At 38.2% G+C, this 18,999-nt stretch overlaps 5 protein-coding genes across 7 annotated transcripts in view; 4 read left to right on the top strand and 1 right to left on the bottom strand.

Moving 5' to 3' along the window:
• Positions 1 to 1,697, top strand: part of LOC104776681 (DNA replication complex GINS protein PSF2-like) — an 11,814-nt gene extending 10,117 nt beyond the window's left edge. Inside the window, exons 2-10 of one of the 2 annotated variants that reach the window (XM_010500796.2) lie at positions 110 to 189; positions 272 to 346; positions 438 to 552; positions 661 to 760; positions 856 to 886; positions 980 to 1,069; positions 1,169 to 1,321; positions 1,411 to 1,470; positions 1,602 to 1,697. In XM_010500796.2, coding sequence (XP_010499098.1) covers positions 142 to 189; positions 272 to 346; positions 438 to 552; positions 661 to 760; positions 856 to 886; positions 980 to 1,069; positions 1,169 to 1,321; positions 1,411 to 1,431 — 633 coding nt within the window. In that variant the 5' untranslated portion in view covers positions 110 to 141 and the 3' untranslated portion in view covers positions 1,432 to 1,470; positions 1,602 to 1,697. Of the gene's footprint in view, positions 1 to 109; positions 190 to 271; positions 347 to 437; positions 553 to 660; positions 761 to 855; positions 887 to 979; positions 1,070 to 1,168; positions 1,322 to 1,410 lie in introns of both variants that reach the window. The other variant, XM_010500788.2, reaches the window with a different exon arrangement.
• Positions 2,002 to 8,018, top strand: LOC104776696 (probable sulfate transporter 4.2). 2 transcript variants are annotated; one of them, XM_010500814.2, is made up of 17 exons: positions 2,002 to 2,392; positions 2,481 to 2,529; positions 2,629 to 2,830; positions 2,935 to 3,103; positions 3,323 to 3,388; positions 4,591 to 4,698; positions 4,800 to 4,907; positions 5,129 to 5,194; positions 5,309 to 5,369; positions 5,531 to 5,658; positions 5,774 to 5,815; positions 5,925 to 6,041; positions 6,184 to 6,235; positions 7,065 to 7,203; positions 7,294 to 7,382; positions 7,466 to 7,542; positions 7,623 to 8,018. In XM_010500814.2, the coding sequence occupies exons 1-17, from the start codon at positions 2,093 to 2,095 to the stop codon at positions 7,911 to 7,913; spliced, it is 2,064 nt and encodes a 687-aa protein (XP_010499116.1). In that variant the 5' UTR covers positions 2,002 to 2,092; the 3' UTR covers positions 7,914 to 8,018. The 2 variants fall into 2 exon arrangements, with proteins under 2 accessions (XP_010499116.1, XP_010499110.1); XM_010500808.2 differs by lacking the exons at positions 2,002 to 2,392; positions 2,481 to 2,529; positions 2,629 to 2,830; positions 2,935 to 3,103; positions 3,323 to 3,388 and adding exons at positions 3,476 to 3,507; positions 3,596 to 3,644; positions 3,744 to 3,945; positions 4,050 to 4,218; positions 4,438 to 4,503.
• LOC104776672 (transcription elongation factor spt5-like) lies at positions 8,182 to 9,176 on the bottom strand. Its single transcript, XM_010500776.2, has one exon. The coding sequence runs from the start codon at positions 8,869 to 8,871 to the stop codon at positions 8,263 to 8,265; it is 609 nt and encodes a 202-aa protein (XP_010499078.1). The 5' UTR covers positions 8,872 to 9,176; the 3' UTR covers positions 8,182 to 8,262.
• Positions 9,983 to 11,784, top strand: LOC104776662. Its single transcript, XM_010500766.1, has 2 exons — positions 9,983 to 11,217; positions 11,508 to 11,784. The coding sequence occupies exons 1-2, from the start codon at positions 10,104 to 10,106 to the stop codon at positions 11,549 to 11,551; spliced, it is 1,158 nt and encodes a 385-aa protein (XP_010499068.1). The 5' UTR covers positions 9,983 to 10,103; the 3' UTR covers positions 11,552 to 11,784.
• On the top strand, positions 15,545 to 16,797 carry LOC104776653 (basic endochitinase B). The gene is made up of 2 exons (XM_010500757.2): positions 15,545 to 16,002; positions 16,215 to 16,797. The coding sequence occupies exons 1-2, from the start codon at positions 15,582 to 15,584 to the stop codon at positions 16,760 to 16,762; spliced, it is 969 nt and encodes a 322-aa protein (XP_010499059.1). The 5' UTR covers positions 15,545 to 15,581; the 3' UTR covers positions 16,763 to 16,797.

The raw sequence follows: 18,999 nt of genomic DNA, 5'->3' as shown, positions 1-18,999 counted from the left end.
TTTTTTTTTTTTTTTTTTTTTATATCAGAGTTTCTCTGTCGTCTCTGTACTTTCTGTGTATTATCCCACACGTTAGTAATCTTATACAGTTGTTTCTATTTCCGTTTAGGTCGAAAAGCTGAGATTTTTTTAGAGACAGCCATGGCTGGCCAGACTGATCCTCATATCTCACTATTTTCTCCACAAGAGGTTCTTCTTCTCTCCTCTATGCTTGTATGTGTTCCTTCATGTACTGTCTGCAATGGTATAATTGGTTAGCTATTCATACCAGGTTGAGTTTATGGCAGAGGACGAACTTGTGGAGATTGTTCCCAATATGAACATGGAGCAACTCAATTTCATCAGTGTAATAATAATCTTTCTTGTTTTTATACAATCCACTGCCATCGAAACCTTTTTGTTAACCATGTGATTAATATGTGAATTAATAATGACAGGGGGATTTCGGTCGGTTCATTCCTCAGATTCCGACCAAGGTGCCTCTGTGGCTTGCAGTGGCACTGAAGAGGAGAGGAAAATGCTCTTTCCGGCCTCCGGGATGGATGTCTGTTGGTAAGACACAAAAAAATGCACATTTAGCAGATAAAAATTTCAATGTTAAAAGGGAAAGTAGATGCGTAAGTGTTAACTATTGTTGTTGCTTCTTTGATTGTGAACTAGACAATTTGACTCAGATCTTGGAAGCAGAACGGGAGTCTCAGTCGACTTTTCAGGCATTACCATTTAGTTACGTGGAAATTGCCCGACTACTTTTTGACCAGTAGGTTCTTTGACTCTTCTTGTTTCTTGACTCCCCCCTTGCATTTATAACATCCCGATTTGCTGATGAGTATTTTAAAATCTCACTCTTGGCAGTGCACATGACGATATTCCAGACAAATATATGGTAATTTCGTACATCTGCTGGGTTTTGTCTTCCATTCTAACCATGTGTTTTGAATCTTCGAAGCGATTACAGCTGTTCATGATTTTTGTATAGGTGAGATCCCTGGTTGAGGATATCAGAGATGTGCGACTTCACAAACTTGAGACTAACTTAGGATCATTTCAAGGTACATCTGCAGTAAAGGTAATTGTTTTTTTTATTGCTTCTTGCCGTTGCCTTTAACTCATTACCTCTCTCTAAAGTGATTCCAATAATAACAGTATCCGTAACTTGAGAATGTAGATCTCTAATGTATCGGCAATGGAAGTGAACATAGTCCGCCCATTTGTGAGAAGAGCCTTAGAAGCATTTTATAAGCATGACAAGCCTGAGGCTGATATAGACAGAGATACTAGAAGTAGCAGACAACAGCGTGAAGCCAACAATGAACCAAGGGTAAGGCTCTTCACACTCCTCACTAAATTTTTCATCTTTTTTTTCTTCTAAACAAGTCACAAATACAAACCGCAACACATGTTTTACAGAGACCTCTAAGGCAACGCTAGAGAGCTTCCTACGTCCTTGCCTAAGTGAGAACAAGTCAGGTATCTTCTGTGTTAATGTCGGTCGAGCTCCAAAGCCATCTACATGTATTAGTATATAAATATATTGTTTCTCCTCTGAACTACTCTTGGTATTAAGCATCTTTGCGTTCACAACTAAATGTTCACTTTAGTGTAGAGGCAGTAAGATGGAAAATAAAAATGGTCACAAGATGGATTTCATATTGTTTCATTTCAAATACGTGGAATAAACCAATGTTAGCAATATCGCCCAGCACACGTCTGCAGACTGCAAGTATGAGTCCAGTGGTTTTTTATATGGAGAGTGAAGAGCACAAAAGGTTGAAAACATACGAACTCATAATTCATAAAACCAACCACCTAGTTTAATGAGATAATCTAGTTACGAAAATGAACGAATTTTAGAACAGTGGAGTCAGAGGTGTATACTAAAAACAGTAAACATACTGATTTAGTAAGACACGCAATCATATAATTAAGCATTGATTTGATATAAGTTTTAGATTCATAATGAACGTAGCCGCCTTTTCGTCCATATCCATCACAAACTGGAACTAGGCTTCTCTGTTTCTTCATGCTACAATCAGAGTGATACGTCCCTTTTTCACGTTGATCTCATTCTTCTCTATCCTCACAAATTCCGATGTCCGTCGCCGTCAAGAATCTCTCCGCCGCTTCATCCTCTTCATCTCCGGCGATTCCGGTTAAAGTCATCCCTCTCCAGCATCCCGATTCCACCTCTTCTAATCCGCGCTGTCATCACTCAGTTCCCTTCAATATTTTCTTCTCCCGATGGACGGAGAAGATCAAGTGTATGACGTTCTTCGACTGGATTGATACGATTTTTCCTTGCTTCCTTTGGATTCGGACTTACCGTTGGCAACGATACTTTAAACTTGATCTTATGGCTGGTATCACCGTCGGTATCATGCTTGTTCCTCAGGTAATTTTCTGCTTCTTCGTTCTCTATTGATTTTGGTTTTGTTGGTTCTTTGGAATAATTTTTGTTAATCTTTTATGGATTTGAGCAGGCAATGTCATATGCAAGATTAGCTGGGCTTCAACCAATATACGGTTTATGTGAGTTCATTGTGATACAGACCCTTTTTATGAATCCATTATTGTGATACTAAGCTGTTCCCACTTTTGCTTTTAGTTATTAATCTTGTTTTGATGCAGACTCCTCATTTGTTCCGGTATTTGTGTATGCTGTGTTCGGTTCATCCCGTCAGCTTGCAGTTGGACCTGTAGCTTTAGTTTCCCTTCTCGTCTCTAATGCCTTGAGTGGTATTGCTGATCCATCTGAAGAGTTATACACTGAGCTTGCCATTTTGTTGGCTCTTCTGGTTGGAATATTTGAGTGCATCATGGGGTTCTTGAGGTAATTATATAGTCTTTCTATAGCTTACTTGTGCAAGAAAGTCGTGTGTTTATTGTAGTGTGTTAGAACAAGCAAGTCGTTCGTTTGTTTTTGTCCAACTCCAGGCTTGGATGGCTTATTCGTTTCATAAGTCACTCTGTCATATCTGGATTTACAACTGCTTCAGCTGTTGTGATTGGGTTATCCCAACTGAAATACTTCCTGGGATATAGCGTTTCTCGGAGCAGCAAGATTGTGCCTTTAATTGAGAGTATAATTGCTGGAGCTGATCAGGTGAAACTTTGTCTGAGCTGACATTTAGATACTCTGTTCTTTTTTTCTTAATGTCTTTAAACTGGTATGTATCAGACTGATCTAGACTGTTATTTTTGTTTTTCGTCTTTCTTAATCTTACTAGAGATATTGGTCTGCAGATTCATTTTGGGGTTGCAATTCTTTGTGGTTCAACATACCTCTACTTGCATAACTTTATCTATTTTTTCTGTCTTTCAGTTTAAGTGGCCACCTTTCTTGTTGGGATCTACCATTCTGGTCATCCTTTTAGTCATGAAGCATGTGGTATGAACCTTTTTCTTCCCTGTGTTAGCAAGATAGTTCGTGCTTTCCCTTACTTTTATAATGCTAAGGCATTGTGTTCCNTGGCTGGTATCACCGTCGGTATCATGCTTGTTCCTCAGGTAATTTTCTGCTTCTTCGTTCTCTATTGATTTTGGTTTTGTTGGTTCTTTGGAATAATTTTTGTTAATCTTTTATGGATTTGAGCAGGCAATGTCATATGCAAGATTAGCTGGGCTTCAACCAATATACGGTTTATGTGAGTTCATTGTGATACAGACCCTTTTTATGAATCCATTATTGTGATACTAAGCTGTTCCCACTTTTGCTTTTAGTTATTAATCTTGTTTTGATGCAGACTCCTCATTTGTTCCGGTATTTGTGTATGCTGTGTTCGGTTCATCCCGTCAGCTTGCAGTTGGACCTGTAGCTTTAGTTTCCCTTCTCGTCTCTAATGCCTTGAGTGGTATTGCTGATCCATCTGAAGAGTTATACACTGAGCTTGCCATTTTGTTGGCTCTTCTGGTTGGAATATTTGAGTGCATCATGGGGTTCTTGAGGTAATTATATAGTCTTTCTATAGCTTACTTGTGCAAGAAAGTCGTGTGTTTATTGTAGTGTGTTAGAACAAGCAAGTCGTTCGTTTGTTTTTGTCCAACTCCAGGCTTGGATGGCTTATTCGTTTCATAAGTCACTCTGTCATATCTGGATTTACAACTGCTTCAGCTGTTGTGATTGGGTTATCCCAACTGAAATACTTCCTGGGATATAGCGTTTCTCGGAGCAGCAAGATTGTGCCTTTAATTGAGAGTATAATTGCTGGAGCTGATCAGGTGAAACTTTGTCTGAGCTGACATTTAGATACTCTGTTCTTTTTTTCTTAATGTCTTTAAACTGGTATGTATCAGACTGATCTAGACTGTTATTTTTGTTTTTCGTCTTTCTTAATCTTACTAGAGATATTGGTCTGCAGATTCATTTTGGGGTTGCAATTCTTTGTGGTTCAACATACCTCTACTTGCATAACTTTATCTATTTTTTCTGTCTTTCAGTTTAAGTGGCCACCTTTCTTGTTGGGATCTACCATTCTGGTCATCCTTTTAGTCATGAAGCATGTGGTATGAACCTTTTTCTTCCCTGTGTTAGCAAGATAGTTCGTGCTTTCCCTTACTTTTATAATGCTAAGGCATTGTGTTCCACTGCAGGGAAAAGCAAAGAAAGAACTTCAGTTTGTACGAGCAGCAGGACCACTCACAGGGCTTGCTCTTGGTACAACCATTGCAAAAGTGTTCCATCCACCTTCCATCTCGCTGGTCAGATTGCTAAAGAATTCAAATATTCTTATATTATTTCTCATTGAAGCTTCATATATTGTTGTGTTTGCAGTAATTGCAAAGTTTATAGGATTTCTCAGGTGGGAGATATACCTCAGGGCCTTCCAGAGTTTTCCTTCCCAAAAAGTATTGATCATGCAAAATTATTGCTTCCAACAGCGGCTCTCATTACTGGTGTTGCCATCTTGGTGAGACATCATCGTCACTAACTTATTCCTTCTGGACTTATGCGAAGTGCAGCTGAACCTAAATCATGATAATTTGTAAATGGATGCATATGGCCAGTCTTAAGACATTGAGTAATTTGACATCTTGAGAAGCAAAAGAGCGAGTTTCTTGATTTGTTTCAGCTGCAGTTTGCGCATGTTTCGTGTTTTCTGATGTGCTAGTTTGATTTTTTTAAATCCAGGAATCTGTAGGCATTGCGAAAGCACTAGCAGCGAAAAATAGATACGAGTTGGATTCAAATTCAGAGGTATTAACCCTATAGAATAAGGAAAGTTAAGTGCTAGCCGGCTAGCCCAACATTTCATGGCCTTGAGGCCCTTGACCCTTGAGAGTTCTAACTATATCTCCCATGACTTGACAGTTGTTTGGTCTTGGTGTTGCAAATATATTTGGGTCATTATTTTCTGCGTATCCGACTACAGGTATGTTAATCTTATCTTGAGATGAGCACAGCCATAACCAGTAAATGTAATGTGTGTTCTTTTTCCTTAAATAACTTCAAAATATAAGTGATGATATCAACTTCTCAGTTATAGCCTAAATTTGATGAATCTACTAATGCTTTCCTATACGTATCATATAGGATCCTTTTCTAGGTCAGCGGTGAATAGCGAAAGTGAAGCTAAGACTGGCCTATCAGGCCTTATAACAGGAACCATCATTGGATGTTCTCTATTGTTCTTGACCCCAATGTTTAAATATATACCACAGGTAAGTCTAGGATCTTTTCTTCTACTTCACATGAAATTTCTTAAAATCTGAAACTCTGGAGAATACTGAAACTGAAATATGGCTTCTAACTCCTTCCCGTTTCTCAAATTTTTAGTGTGCTTTAGCAGCAATAGTGATATCTGCAGTAAGTGGCTTGGTAAGTTCAAATCAACCCACCAGAAAAAATCTGGCATGTGTACTGCTGCCGTTGGTTATTGAGCAATAAATATTCACAGTTACTCTTTCTGGATGGCTTACCATATTAGGTGGACTATGAAGGGGCAATATTTCTGTGGCGTGTGGACAAGAGAGATTTTACTCTCTGGACCATCACTAGCACCACCACTTTGTTCTTGGGAATAGAGATTGGGGTCCTCATTGGTGTGAGTATGTTCAGATTCACTTAACTCAGCCGATCATGTCTCTTTGTTATATGAAGGAGTGATAGTTGAAAAGTAAGATAATTTATATGAACTGTGCAACGCTCTTTAAGGACTCACAGAGTTGCAATGCTTGGAATTTCAGGTTGGTGTTTCACTTGCATTTGTTATCCACGAGTCTGCAAACCCTCATATCGGTAAAAGAAGTTTATGTGCAGTTACCTCNAGCGGTGAATAGCGAAAGTGAAGCTAAGACTGGCCTATCAGGCCTTATAACAGGAACCATCATTGGATGTTCTCTATTGTTCTTGACCCCAATGTTTAAATATATACCACAGGTAAGTCTAGGATCTTTTCTTCTACTTCACATGAAATTTCTTAAAATCTGAAACTCTGGAGAATACTGAAACTGAAATATGGCTTCTAACTCCTTCCCGTTTCTCAAATTTTTAGTGTGCTTTAGCAGCAATAGTGATATCTGCAGTAAGTGGCTTGGTAAGTTCAAATCAACCCACCAGAAAAAATCTGGCATGTGTACTGCTGCCGTTGGTTATTGAGCAATAAATATTCACAGTTACTCTTTCTGGATGGCTTACCATATTAGGTGGACTATGAAGGGGCAATATTTCTGTGGCGTGTGGACAAGAGAGATTTTACTCTCTGGACCATCACTAGCACCACCACTTTGTTCTTGGGAATAGAGATTGGGGTCCTCATTGGTGTGAGTATGTTCAGATTCACTTAACTCAGCCGATCATGTCTCTTTGTTATATGAAGGAGTGATAGTTGAAAAGTAAGATAATTTATATGAACTGTGCAACGCTCTTTAAGGACTCACAGAGTTGCAATGCTTGGAATTTCAGGTTGGTGTTTCACTTGCATTTGTTATCCACGAGTCTGCAAACCCTCATATCGGTAAAAGAAGTTTATGTGCAGTTACCTCTCTGTCTAAATTTCAGTGTTTTGTTTCTTAGAATGGCTTTAAACTCATCTTCTTGATTACATTCATTACATATGATTTGGCAGCTGTCTTGGGGCGTCTTCCAGGGACCACTGTATACAGAAACGTAAAGCAGTATCCGGAGGCATACGCTTACAACGGGATTGTGATTGTTCGAATCGATGCTCCCATATATTTTGCCAACATAAGCTACATCAAGGACAGGTGAAATTGACATTTGATTCCTGAATCGCCTTGTGTTATGATCCACATTTTCGTGAGTTAACACAACATCACCGTGTATCAAAATTGCAGGCTACGAGAATATGAAGTAGCTATCGACAAACGCACAAACAAGGGGCCAGATTTGGAGAAGATATACTTTGTTATCCTGGAATTGTCTCGTAAGTCCAACGTTTTTTTGAATCAGGTTTTCGAACCTAACGTATAGGTGCTTAATCGATAATGGTTTTGGGATGTAACGCAGCTGTCACATACATAGACTCAAGCGCCGTAGAAGCTATTAAAAAATTGTACGAGGAGTATAAAACAAGAGACATTCAGGTTCGCTCGCACCTGAAATCATCATTCTTGTTCCTTATTTGGGAAAAAAAAAACTTTGATTATTTTTGTCAATGGAGCAGCTAGCGATTTCGAACCCGAGCAAAGAGGTTCTATTGATTCTGGCAAGATCAGGCATTGTGGAGCTTATTGGCAGGGAATGGTTCTACGTGAGAGTACATGATGCAGTCCAAGTTTGTCTTCATTACGTCGAGACACCACCCACGAATGTTGAAGAAAGCAGCAATAATACAAGCTTATGGAGAAGGAGTAGCGCTAAAAACTCATCAACATACGCTGAAGTGAAACCCGAAACAAACCTTTTGGAAGGAACCATTGGTGTTAAGAGAGAACTAAGACATTCAAAACTCTGATTCTTTTCACATCCCTCTCTAATGTATTAATATGTAATGTGATTCCCATGCATTTCTCAGTTTGTTAAGCATATGTATAGAAAACAACAGTGGAAGTTGTAAGATNTATGAAGTAGCTATCGACAAACGCACAAACAAGGGGCCAGATTTGGAGAAGATATACTTTGTTATCCTGGAATTGTCTCGTAAGTCCAACGTTTTTTTGAATCAGGTTTTCGAACCTAACGTATAGGNAAAAAAAAAAAAAAAAGATAAAGCCATAAGATGATTAGAAGAAATTAAACTCCAATTACGAACAGAATTAGGAAACTATAATTGCAGGGCAAACTAGACATGGAAATGAAATGGATCAGCCGCCTTCAATTAGGGTTTGGGTTGATCCTGCTGATTCCCAGAACCTTGAGATGCTCTCGATTTGGCGTCTAATTCTCGAATCATACGCGGCTTGTAACTCTTCCGGATTCGTCGAATCGAGTAGCTTATCATCCTCCCACCAAAACCCTTGCGACGAGCCATCTTCTTCCTCCGCATCATCCTCCTCATCCTCTTCCTCCAAATCATCATCCTCATCCTCCGCGTAATCCTCTTCATTCTCCGCTGGTGCCCCCGGATCTGAATCCTTTAGGAAAGTATTAACAACGCCATTGACAGAGGGATGGCCAAAGGAGTACATAGATACGTCCGATTGGGAAGAAGAAGAAGAAGAAGAAGGAGGAGGAGTGAAGAAGATGGCGATTTTGGTGGAGGGAGCGTCGGAGACAAGTTTTGCTGCTTCACGGAAGAGATCGTCACGTAGTTCTTCGAAATCGACGGATCCTGCTGATTCTTCATTCTTGTTGTTGTCGACCTTCGCCGTCTCCGTCTTCTCGACCTTCTCCTCTACCCTTTCCATCTCCGTCGTCTTCTGTCTCTTGGCATCTCTATCTCCTCCCATTGTTGTTGTACCGTTTCGAATCATTCGATTTCAACACTATATATATATATTTTTTTTTGTTTGCTTTCATACTACTTTTTTTTATATAAAAGATGATCACGAAAACCCCGATTAAAATTGAAACCGAAATATAAATCCAAACATCATGAGAGGATTATCTACGTTTTGATTAAAATCTTATTATATCAAATATAGGATTGGCGTAACGGTAGTACTAGTACTTACTAAAATTATTTACCTTTTTACCCAAAAACATTACCTTTTTACCGGACTGGATGGAAAGTCCAAGTGCAACATGTAACAAGGATTATATGATCTATGTGAAACATTGAAAACAGAAAAGAAAATAGAGTTCATTGTATAAATCCGATATCTCATTAGTCAATCCATTCGCCGACTTCTGACGGGAGAGAGAAAAAAAGTATTGACGTAAGTAGTTTTGGTTGGATAACAAAGGTTTTCTAGCTTAGAATTTGTGACCAGAAAATCAAAAAAGAATAATATACCTAGTCAAGCTCCCTAGGTGAGCATTCACTATAGGCGGGGGGGTTCAAGTTGTATTTGCAATGTGCATAAGTGCATGTAATACAATATGTGGAGATTGTTGGGTTCCTAGAATCAGGATGAGACATATTGTTTGTTGCTTGAAGGGTGTGTCACCCTTTGATATAATTTGTGGGATGCTATTATTTATTGTAGTGCCATCATGTGACCATATGCAACTGCCTAGCTAGATTTGGTTCTTCATTTGTTTCTATGATTAAATTTCAAATCATATTAGTGCCTATCACATTTTATTGTTTAACCCGAAAGTGACTGCAACGCAGCCCACACTAATGGAGCTAGATTAGAGCGAGACCCAGTCAACGTGTAGGTGTAGTATTACGTAGAGAGAGATTAGACTATCATTTGTATTAGCTAGTCGGTAAACTATATAAGAAGAGCACGCAGGTTTCGTCGAGATTTCGGATTTTTCAGTCTGTAAAACCATGGGTCCATGTTAGAGTTATATGTATATATCAATATATGGGTATATTAGTCATTCTATTGTCTATGCGATTAGGTATATCATCTTGTATAAATACTCAGCCTCTTGGCTAATGATAAATCAACAGAAACACTTTTCATACGCCGCTAAAGGTTTCTGACATGGTATCAGAGCTATAGCCAATTATACAAAACTTTTGGCTGCTCTCGATCTTAGACTTTGTTTTTTTTTTATCACTTTCTGATTCTCTCTTCAATCGATTTCTATCATGAGTGAGAGTACTGCACTGGTTCCGGCTCGTAGTAAGACACGCCGTACTATTGATCCTTATGATTTGTCTTCTGGTGATAATCCTGGTAGCGTGATATCTCAACCCCTTCTTCGTGGTCCTAATTACGATGAATGGTCCACTAATATCCGACTTGCACTCAAGGCGAGAAAGAAGTTTGGTTTTGTTGACGGAACGATTCCTGAACCGACGGTCGACTCCGAAGATCTTGAAGATTTGGGAGCAAACAACGCTATGGTGATCTCTTGGCTAAAACTGACAATTGACGAGAACCTTCGTACCTCTCTTTCCAATCATGAGAATGCTCATGAACTGTGGAAACATATCAAGCAGCGCTCCTCGGTCCGGAATGGTCAGCGTGTACAACGCCTTAAAGCTGAACTTGCTACGTGTACTCAGAAGGGACTTGCAATGCAAGATTACTATGGGAAGCTAACTCAATTATGGAGGAGTTTATCTGATTATCAACAGGCAAAAACGGTGGAGGAGATTGCCAAAGGAAGAGAAGAAGACAAGCTTCATCAATTTTTGATGGGTCTTGATGAGACAATATATGGCGCCGTGAAGTCTTCATTATTGTCTCGTGTACCGTTGCCCACACTTGATGAAGCATATCAGATTTTAGCACAAGATGAAGAATCAAAGTCAGCTAGTCGTGTGCTGAGTAATCGAGTTGAAGAAATGAGTTTTGCTGTTCAGACTCAGGGTTCACAAAGGTCGGTTCATCATACCCGAAATCGTCATGTGTGTACTAGTTGCGGGAAAACGGATCACTTTGCAGAAAATTGTTTTCGGAAGATTGGGTATCCGGACTGGTGGGTTGAGCGATCTGCACCATCTTCTCGTCCTCGCCAAATGTCTCTGGGTTCACCACAAGTGCCGAATACAGGAAAAGGCCTTGGGCATCCACCAGCTCGTGCTAACTCCATAGTTGCAGTGCCATCTACTCCGTCTACCGGTGTTCCCCAAGCTGCCGCTAATTCGGTATTGAGTGTTGCCGATCGTATTGGACTCACTGGCCTTACTAATGCGCAGTGGGAAAGCTTGAAGCTAGCTCTTGACGAACGTGACAAAACTTCTACAACTCTTTTGGGTAAGATTCCTCATTCTTCTTGGATCATTGATACAGGTGCTTCTAATCACATGACTGGCTCTGTATCAACTCTGGATAATCTTCACACTATGTCGCATGTTCTCATTAAGTTACCGAATGGTCAACATGTTGTGTCTTCGCAACAAGGGACAGTTTCGCTGGGCTCACATCTTATACTTCAGGATGTGTATTTTGTTGATGGTTTGCAATGCCATTTGATTTCAGTGTCTCAGTTTACTAGAGATAGGGGCTGTGTTTTCCAGATTATTGACACATTGTGTGTTATCCAGGACCGCATTACCAGGATGTTGATTGGTTCGGAGGAGCAACGTAATGGCTTATATTTCTTCAGAATCATGGATGTCGCAGCTGCAATGCATATCACGAAGATGACATCTCCAGAATTATGGCATCAACGCCTGGGGCATCCCTCTTCTAAAGCCTTGGAGTCTTTATCTATTTCTGATTTAAGTTGTAGTTCCAAGTTTGATCATAAGGCATGCGACATTTGTATCCGTGCTAAACAGTCTCGTGACACATTTCTGAATAGTTTGAATAAAACAAACAGTGTTTCTGAGCTTGTTCATTATGATCTTTGGGGTCCGTATCGCACTCATGCGTTGTGTGGTTCTACATATTTTTTAACCATTCTTGATGATTTCTCACGTGCTCTTTGGGTTTATCTACTTCCAAATAAACAAGTTGCACCTGGAAATTTGAAAAATTTCATTGCCATGGTTGAGCGACAGTTTTGTAAGCAAGTGAAAAGCATTCGTAGTGACAACGGAACTGAGTTTCTTTGCCTCACGCAGTATTTTCTTGAAAAATGAATCCTCCATGAGACATCTTGTGTTGGTACTCCGCAACAGAATGGTCGTGTAGAGAGGAAACATCGTCATATTCTCAATATTGCTCGCGCCTTGCGTTTTCAAGCTTCTTTACCCGTTGAATTCTGGGGACAGTGTGTGTTGGCTGCGGGATACATTATTAACCGCACTCCGTCATCACCTCTTTCTGGTAAAACTCCATTTGAGATGTTATATGCTCGCCCTCCTCCTCTCTCGCATCTTCGAGTGATTGGGTGTCTTTGTTATGTTCATAACCAACATCATCGTGGGGACAAGTTTGCAAGCAGGAGTACTTGATCTCTGTTTCTTGGCTATCCGTTTGGTAAAAAGGGGTGGCGAGTTTATAATTTGGAAACTGGGAAGATCTCAGTTTCTCGAGATATGATTTTTTGTGAGGATCAATTCCCGTATGCATCATCGGTGAGTTCGGTGAGGGATGATCCTCCGCCTTCTATTCTTCCTTCTTCTTCAATGTTTGATGTTGATGAGGAGTTGGATACACCTGCACTTATTTCTCCACAGTTGGGAGCGTCTGATCTACCACTACCCTTGGTTGATACGTCAGCCGTTTTGCCACCTATTTCTCCACAGTTGCAAGAGCTTGACTCAGTAGTATTGCCAATATCATCTACTGTGATTGAATCCACTGCTGATGTGCCTGCAGTTCCACTTCGTCGTAGTGAACGTGTGAGTAAACCACCTTTGCGGTTAAGTGATTATATCTGTCCGACACTTCCTGATCCGGCCACTTCTCATCATATGGTTACGGAGAGCGAGTGTTTGTATCCTCTGGACAATTATCTCTCTAATGCACGTTTCTCGGCTTCTCATTGTGCTTATATTCATGCCATCACCAGTGCAACGATTCCCAAGACGTATGTGCAAGCGGTGCTTGATGAAAATTTTCGCCAAGCTATGCGAGTTGAGATTGATGCTTGTGAAGAAACTCAGACATGGACGGTTGATGATCTACCGCATGGCAAGAAAGCTATCGGTTGTAAGTGGGTCTTCACTATCAAATACAAATCTGATGGAACCATAGAGCGCTATAAGGCTCGTTTAGTGGTGCTTGGTAACAAACATATTGAAGGTGAGGACTTTGATAGAATGTTTGCACCAGTGGCTAAGATGACCACCGTGCGTATGGTTCTTGAAGTGTCTGCTGCTCAGAATTGGGAGGTTCATCAGATGGATGTTCATAATGCTTTTCTCCATGGTGATTTACATGAGGAAGTGTATATGAAATTACCTCCTGGATTTCAATCGAGCAAGCCGTATCAGGCCTGTCTTCTTCACAAATCTCTATGTGGTCTTCGACAGTCTCCACGGTGTTGGTATGAAAAACTTGCTACAGCTCTTTGTGAGTATGGTTTTACTCAGTGCACCACTAACTACTCGTTGTTTACCTTACATCGGAACAACACTCAGCTTACCGTTCTGGTGTATGTAGATGATCTTGTCATTACTGGCAGTTCACCGGCATTAATACAGACTTGTAAAGACTATCTCAGCTCCAGCTTTCGGATGAAAGATCTAGGGATCTGCAAGTATTTTTTGGGGATTGAGGTCACCCGGAGTCCGTCTGGTATATATTTGTGCCAGCGCAAGTATGCTCTGGATATCATATCCGAAGCTGGTCTCCTCGGATCTCGGCCAGTGGCATTTCCTCTTGATCAGAATCACAAGCTGAGTGTCTCCACAACTGCGGATTTCCCTGAGCCTGCTCGTTATCGACGGTTAGTCGGTCGTCTGGTGTATCTCGCTGTTACTCGACCTGACATATCTTATGCTATACATATCTTAACTCGATTCATGAAACAACCTAAGCTTGATCATTGGGATGCTGCGTTGAGGGTGGTTCGTTTTCTTAAAGGTAATCCTGGTCAAGGGATTTTATTACGGGCTGATGTGCCGTTGACCTTGACTGCGTGGTGTGATTCGGACTGGAACCGATGTCCTGCATCTCGGAGGTCGGTCTCGGGGTATTTTATTCAACTTGGACAATCCCCTGTTTCGTGGAAGACAAAGAAGCAGAAAACTGTCTCCCTCTCTTCCGCGGAGGCGGAATATCGGACTATGCAATATACTGTTCATGAGGTCATGTAAATCAAGGCTCTTCTTCTTAGTCTCGGAATTAATCATTTGGCACTTGTTGACTTGTATTGTGATAGTGAGGCTGCGATCCATCTGGCTGCCAACCCGGTTTTCCATGAACGTACGAAACATGTGGAGAATGATGGTCATTTTGTTCGAGATGCTGTGAAACGTGGGATTGTTGTTACACGTTATGTCTCTACATCCGTTCAGTTGGCTGACATTATGACCAAGGCTCTTGGCGAGGCTGAGTTTGTAGAATTCATGTGCAAACTGGGCATTTATGACCTCCATACTCCATCTTGAAGGGGATGTTAGAGTTATATGTATATATCAATGTATAGGTATATTAGTCATTCTATTGTCTATGCAATTAGGTATATTATCTTGTATAAATACTCAACCTCTTGGCTAATGATAAATCAACATAAACACTTTTCATATGCTGCTAAAGATTTCTGACAGTCAATGACATGTACTTTTGATTAAACATTAAAATAAGAAATGGAGAGAAAAAGTCATCATGAGTAGTTGGAAATTTTCAATGCCATGAACAAATAGTTTTGAGTCATTATTAATGCTATACATTACCTTATTATTCATTCTCGAAGTCTCGATTTATTTTTGACAAAAAGTTGATCATGAACCAGCCGCCTCGTATATTCATAATTGAAGTTGAATTTTGTTTTGCCAACATTCATAGTTAAAGATTTGGACACGTCTATTTCCATGTCTCCACGTTATATTATACATCTTCTTGACTATTCTTGCAACTCCTGTGACCTGTCTTAGGAAAAGTCAAGCATCGTGTATATACATCAAAATAATTGATAGAGAATATGTTTGTGTGTGATTAAATTAGTGCACACTTACATCACCGTTTAATTAGTCCGCAACTCGAGCAACGTATTTTCAGACGACCACCCAAACTTGCAATATGTCCATTCATCACGCCGATAATGACTATAGTAAGATATGTATTAATTTACAAAGTGTTTTATGTTGATTATACTCACCAGTCACCACTTATATACAGAATTAAAACTCATAAAAAAAAAAAAAAGAGTAGTGTACTTTGTTATGCTTACGGTCTTCTAACACTGGTGTTCTTCTACCAAATTTAGCATAGTTTTTCATACGTAGTATAACTTGTGGATAATCATGGATAATTCCCAAAAAAAAATCAACATCTAACCTAACAACATTGACGGAAAAGAAATATTATTTTTTTAAACAAACCTACCAAATACTGTTTCTTGCCCATAGCAATACTCCACAAACATATCAAAACTATAAACTATCAGAAAACTTGACGTGATTTAACACACATATTAATTAAATATTGGATACTAGCTACTATATATATACCCTTCATCTTCATGCATACAAAAAAAAAAAGAAAACCATAAAACTTCGAGGAAAATGAAGACTAATCTTTTCCTCCTTCCCCTCTTCTCACTTCTTTTATCACTTTCGTCAGCCGAACAATGTGGTCGTCAAGCCGGAGGAGCACTCTGTCCCAACGGTCTATGCTGCAGTGAGTTCGGATGGTGCGGTAACACCGAACCATACTGTAAGCAGCCTGGCTGCCAAAGCCAGTGCACTCCCGGCGGTACTCCTCCTGGTCCCACCGGAGATCTTTCGGGCATCATTTCAAGATCTCAGTTCGAAGATATGCTTAAGCATAGGAACGACGCTGCTTGTCTTGCTAAAGGTTTCTACACTTACGACGCCTTTATTAACGCTGCAAAGTCCTTTCCTGGCTTCGGTACCACCGGAGACATAGCCGCAAGGAAGAAGGAGGTCGCCGCCTTCTTCGGCCAGACTTCCCACGAAACCACAGGTACGTAACTGACAAACAATTAGATTCATCTAGAAAAGATCTACACAACTTTTTTTCTTTTTCATAGAGATAAAATATCTACGCACAATACATAATTAAACGCAAATACACAAGAAACTATAATTAGGAATATTCCAATTTCCAAATTGCATAATTAAATAATGTAAAGTTGTGACCATGTTTATTGATGAAACGGATTGTTACATGTGTAGGTGGGTGGCCAACAGCACCGGACGGACCATATTCATGGGGCTACTGTTTCAAGCAAGAACGTGATCCTTCTTCAAACTACTGTGAACCAAGTGCCGCGTGGCCATGCGCACGAGATAAACGATACTACGGACGAGGACCGATGCAGCTGACGTGGAACTACAACTACGGTCAATGCGGAAGAGCCATAGGAGTTGACTTACTCAACAACCCTGACCTCGTAGCCAACGACGCAGTGATCGCTTTCAAAGCAGCGATTTGGTTCTGGATGACTGCTCAGCCTCCCAAACCGTCGTGCCACGCTGTTATCGTCGGCCAATGGCAGCCGTCAGACGCTGACCGTGCCGCCGGGAGACTACCAGGTTACGGAGTGATAACGAACATCATTAACGGTGGATTGGAGTGCGGACGTGGTCAAGACGGGAGAGTAGCGGATCGTATAGGGTTTTATCAGAGGTATTGTAACATATTTGGGGTAAATCCTGGAGGTAACCTTGATTGTTACAACCAAAGGTCCTTTGTTAACGGCCTCCTCAACGCTGCTATTTAATAAGGAGTATATATTATATTATGCATCTTTAATTACCGTGATTGAATAATGCTGATATCAAAAAAATAATATATATGCAGCTTTGTATCAAAACAATTATAGAAGACAAATAAAACACTGTCCAAGAAGTTATTCCCTTTGATGTTTAAGATTTTTTTTTTTTCAAGATTGTATGCTACATTTTTTTTAATAGGATGCTACATTTAATTTAATTTGATGTTTTAGGATTTTTAATATTCTGCAGTACTTTCTCTTATTTCTTGTTTTTTCTAATTAAATAAATATTATGTTTTCAATGCAAAAGAAAGATAAAAAAAATATAATTAATTTGATAATTAAACTTTGTGCTTAAAAATAAAAAATATTATTATATAAACCTTGATGACAAAATTACTCATTAACAAGATCGTGACACGTGTCAAATATATTGATTAGATGTTGACACGTGTCAAATATATTGATTAGATGTCGACACATGTCTAATTCTATTTGGATTTCCAATTTTTTTTGTGGATGTTAACTGATTTTTTTACTGATTGTTTATTGTTAAATTTAAATTACTAATCAATATACATATTATCTCATATGATGCTCATATTATTTTTTTTATTAAAATTTTAACTCTAATACATGAAGAAGTGAATTACGGTTTTACGATGAAATAGATAGTTAAATATGATTACTAAATTGAATGTCTAACGATGAAATTTATTTTAGATTAAAAAATTTCAAATATTAATATGTATCATTTTTTTTAAATTGATTCAAGGATATTATTCATATTTTTTATGTTTGATTTTATAATTTGAACACATGTATTTTTATAATGCATATGTTAAAACATAAGATATTACGAAATAGATTATAATTTAGGGTTTGTTTTTGTTTTGATACGTTTTTCAAACTTAATTGGAAAAGTAGTACATACACTATTCAAAATTTGAAAAATAATCAATGGGACCCATTTGTGAGATACACAACTTGTGAGATAGAAATATGAGGGGAAAATGGTTAATTACAAACGGGTAGTCGTTTTTTTGCATTAAAGAAAGCCACAAAAAAAATAAAAAAAAATTTATTATTTCTTTTGCTTTTGCATTTACACACCCTCCTATCTTGTTATATTCAAATATTTTGTAACATAATTTTTTTCTTAAAGTTTTTTCAGACACAAAAATATTTATGTTTTTTTTTCTACATTTAGACATCCATTTTGTTTGATGATTATATTTGATAATGTTCAATATTTTTTACAAATTTTGTATTCGTACATCTTATTTAATTGTACAGATGTTTGTACATATTATTAAGTGTACAAATGTCTGTACACATTATCAAGTGTATAGATGTAATTTGTTTAATATGCACATTTAATAATATGTATAGACATGTGTACACTTAATAAGGTGTAAAAACATATGTACACTTAAAATAGTATACGGATAATATAATATATTTAAAAATATTAAACAAAATTCATATCAAATTGTGAAGAACAAAAATATTTTTTTGTATCTAAGAAGTTTTTTAAAAAGAAAATTATATTAACAGTTATTTGAAAAAAAAAAAAAAAAAAGAGAAAAGATGAGTAATGACATGAGATGTAATTAATTAGGGTCTTGAATGGCAATAAAGGGTGTAGAAATAGTTGAATAGTAGTCAACGTTGTTTCTTCCAATTGTAAATAGTATATGTACTAGTTTTACAATTATGTTTGAAAAATGTACAAAAACATCATATAGCTCTATAATTTATAGTAATGAATCTTCACTAATTTGATGGTAATGTCTCTATATCTTTTTATATATTTTTATTTTATACCTTTCACTTATTTAAATTTGATTATGAAATGAGTTAAAATGAGTACTTATGAGATAACAACATAACAAATATATCTTAAATATGTTGATTCGGTTTTATTGTGAATTATATTTTGTTAATTTTTATTTGTATTTTTAATTCTTACTAAGATATAGACTTGATATGATTTATTAATTGTGTTTGATATAAAATATTTAATTCTATGCATTAAGATGAAATGTATAATTAAACTTAAAATCTGGTTAGTACGATGTTATAGATATTTAAATGGTATTCTATGTCCTATAAGAGTTTTTGGATAAAAACACAAAGATTAATAAACAATAAATATTATGTCGTTTATAAAACTTCAAACAATAAGAAAATATACGGAAAAACGATATATTTCTCCAAGAGAATATCATATCAAGCCAGAT

This window comes from Camelina sativa, chromosome 1 (assembly GCF_000633955.1).
Source record: "Camelina sativa cultivar DH55 chromosome 1, Cs, whole genome shotgun sequence".
Taxonomy (NCBI): Eukaryota; Viridiplantae; Streptophyta; class Magnoliopsida; order Brassicales; family Brassicaceae; genus Camelina; species Camelina sativa.
The sequence above is the reverse complement of the archived record's forward strand: the minus strand, read 5'-3'. Positions and strand labels throughout refer to the sequence as shown.

What these genes read in the sequence shown, in the direction of transcription:
- LOC104776653 (XM_010500757.2), top strand. Translation starts at nt 15,582, where the DNA reads ATGAAGACTAATCTTTTCCTCCTTCCCCTCTTCTCACTTCTTTTATCA. An exon ending in GACTTCCCACGAAACCACAG is followed by an intron (nt 16,003 to 16,214) that starts GTACGTAACTGA and finishes TTACATGTGTAG; the next exon opens with GTGGGTGGCCAACAGCACCG.
- LOC104776672 (XM_010500776.2), bottom strand. Translation starts at nt 8,871, where the DNA reads ATGATTCGAAACGGTACAACAACAATGGGAGGAGATAGAGATGCCAAG.
- LOC104776662 (XM_010500766.1), top strand. Translation starts at nt 10,104, where the DNA reads ATGAGTGAGAGTACTGCACTGGTTCCGGCTCGTAGTAAGACACGCCGT. An exon ending in AACTTCTACAACTCTTTTGG is followed by an intron (nt 11,218 to 11,507) that starts GTAAGATTCCTC and finishes TGTGTTATCCAG; the next exon opens with GACCGCATTACCAGGATGTT.
- LOC104776696 (XM_010500814.2), top strand. Translation starts at nt 2,093, where the DNA reads ATGTCCGTCGCCGTCAAGAATCTCTCCGCCGCTTCATCCTCTTCATCT. An exon ending in TATCTGCAGTAAGTGGCTTG is followed by an intron (nt 5,816 to 5,924) that starts GTAAGTTCAAAT and finishes TTACCATATTAG; the next exon opens with GTGGACTATGAAGGGGCAAT. An exon ending in AGATTGGGGTCCTCATTGGT is followed by an intron (nt 6,042 to 6,183) that starts GTGAGTATGTTC and finishes TTGGAATTTCAG; the next exon opens with GTTGGTGTTTCACTTGCATT.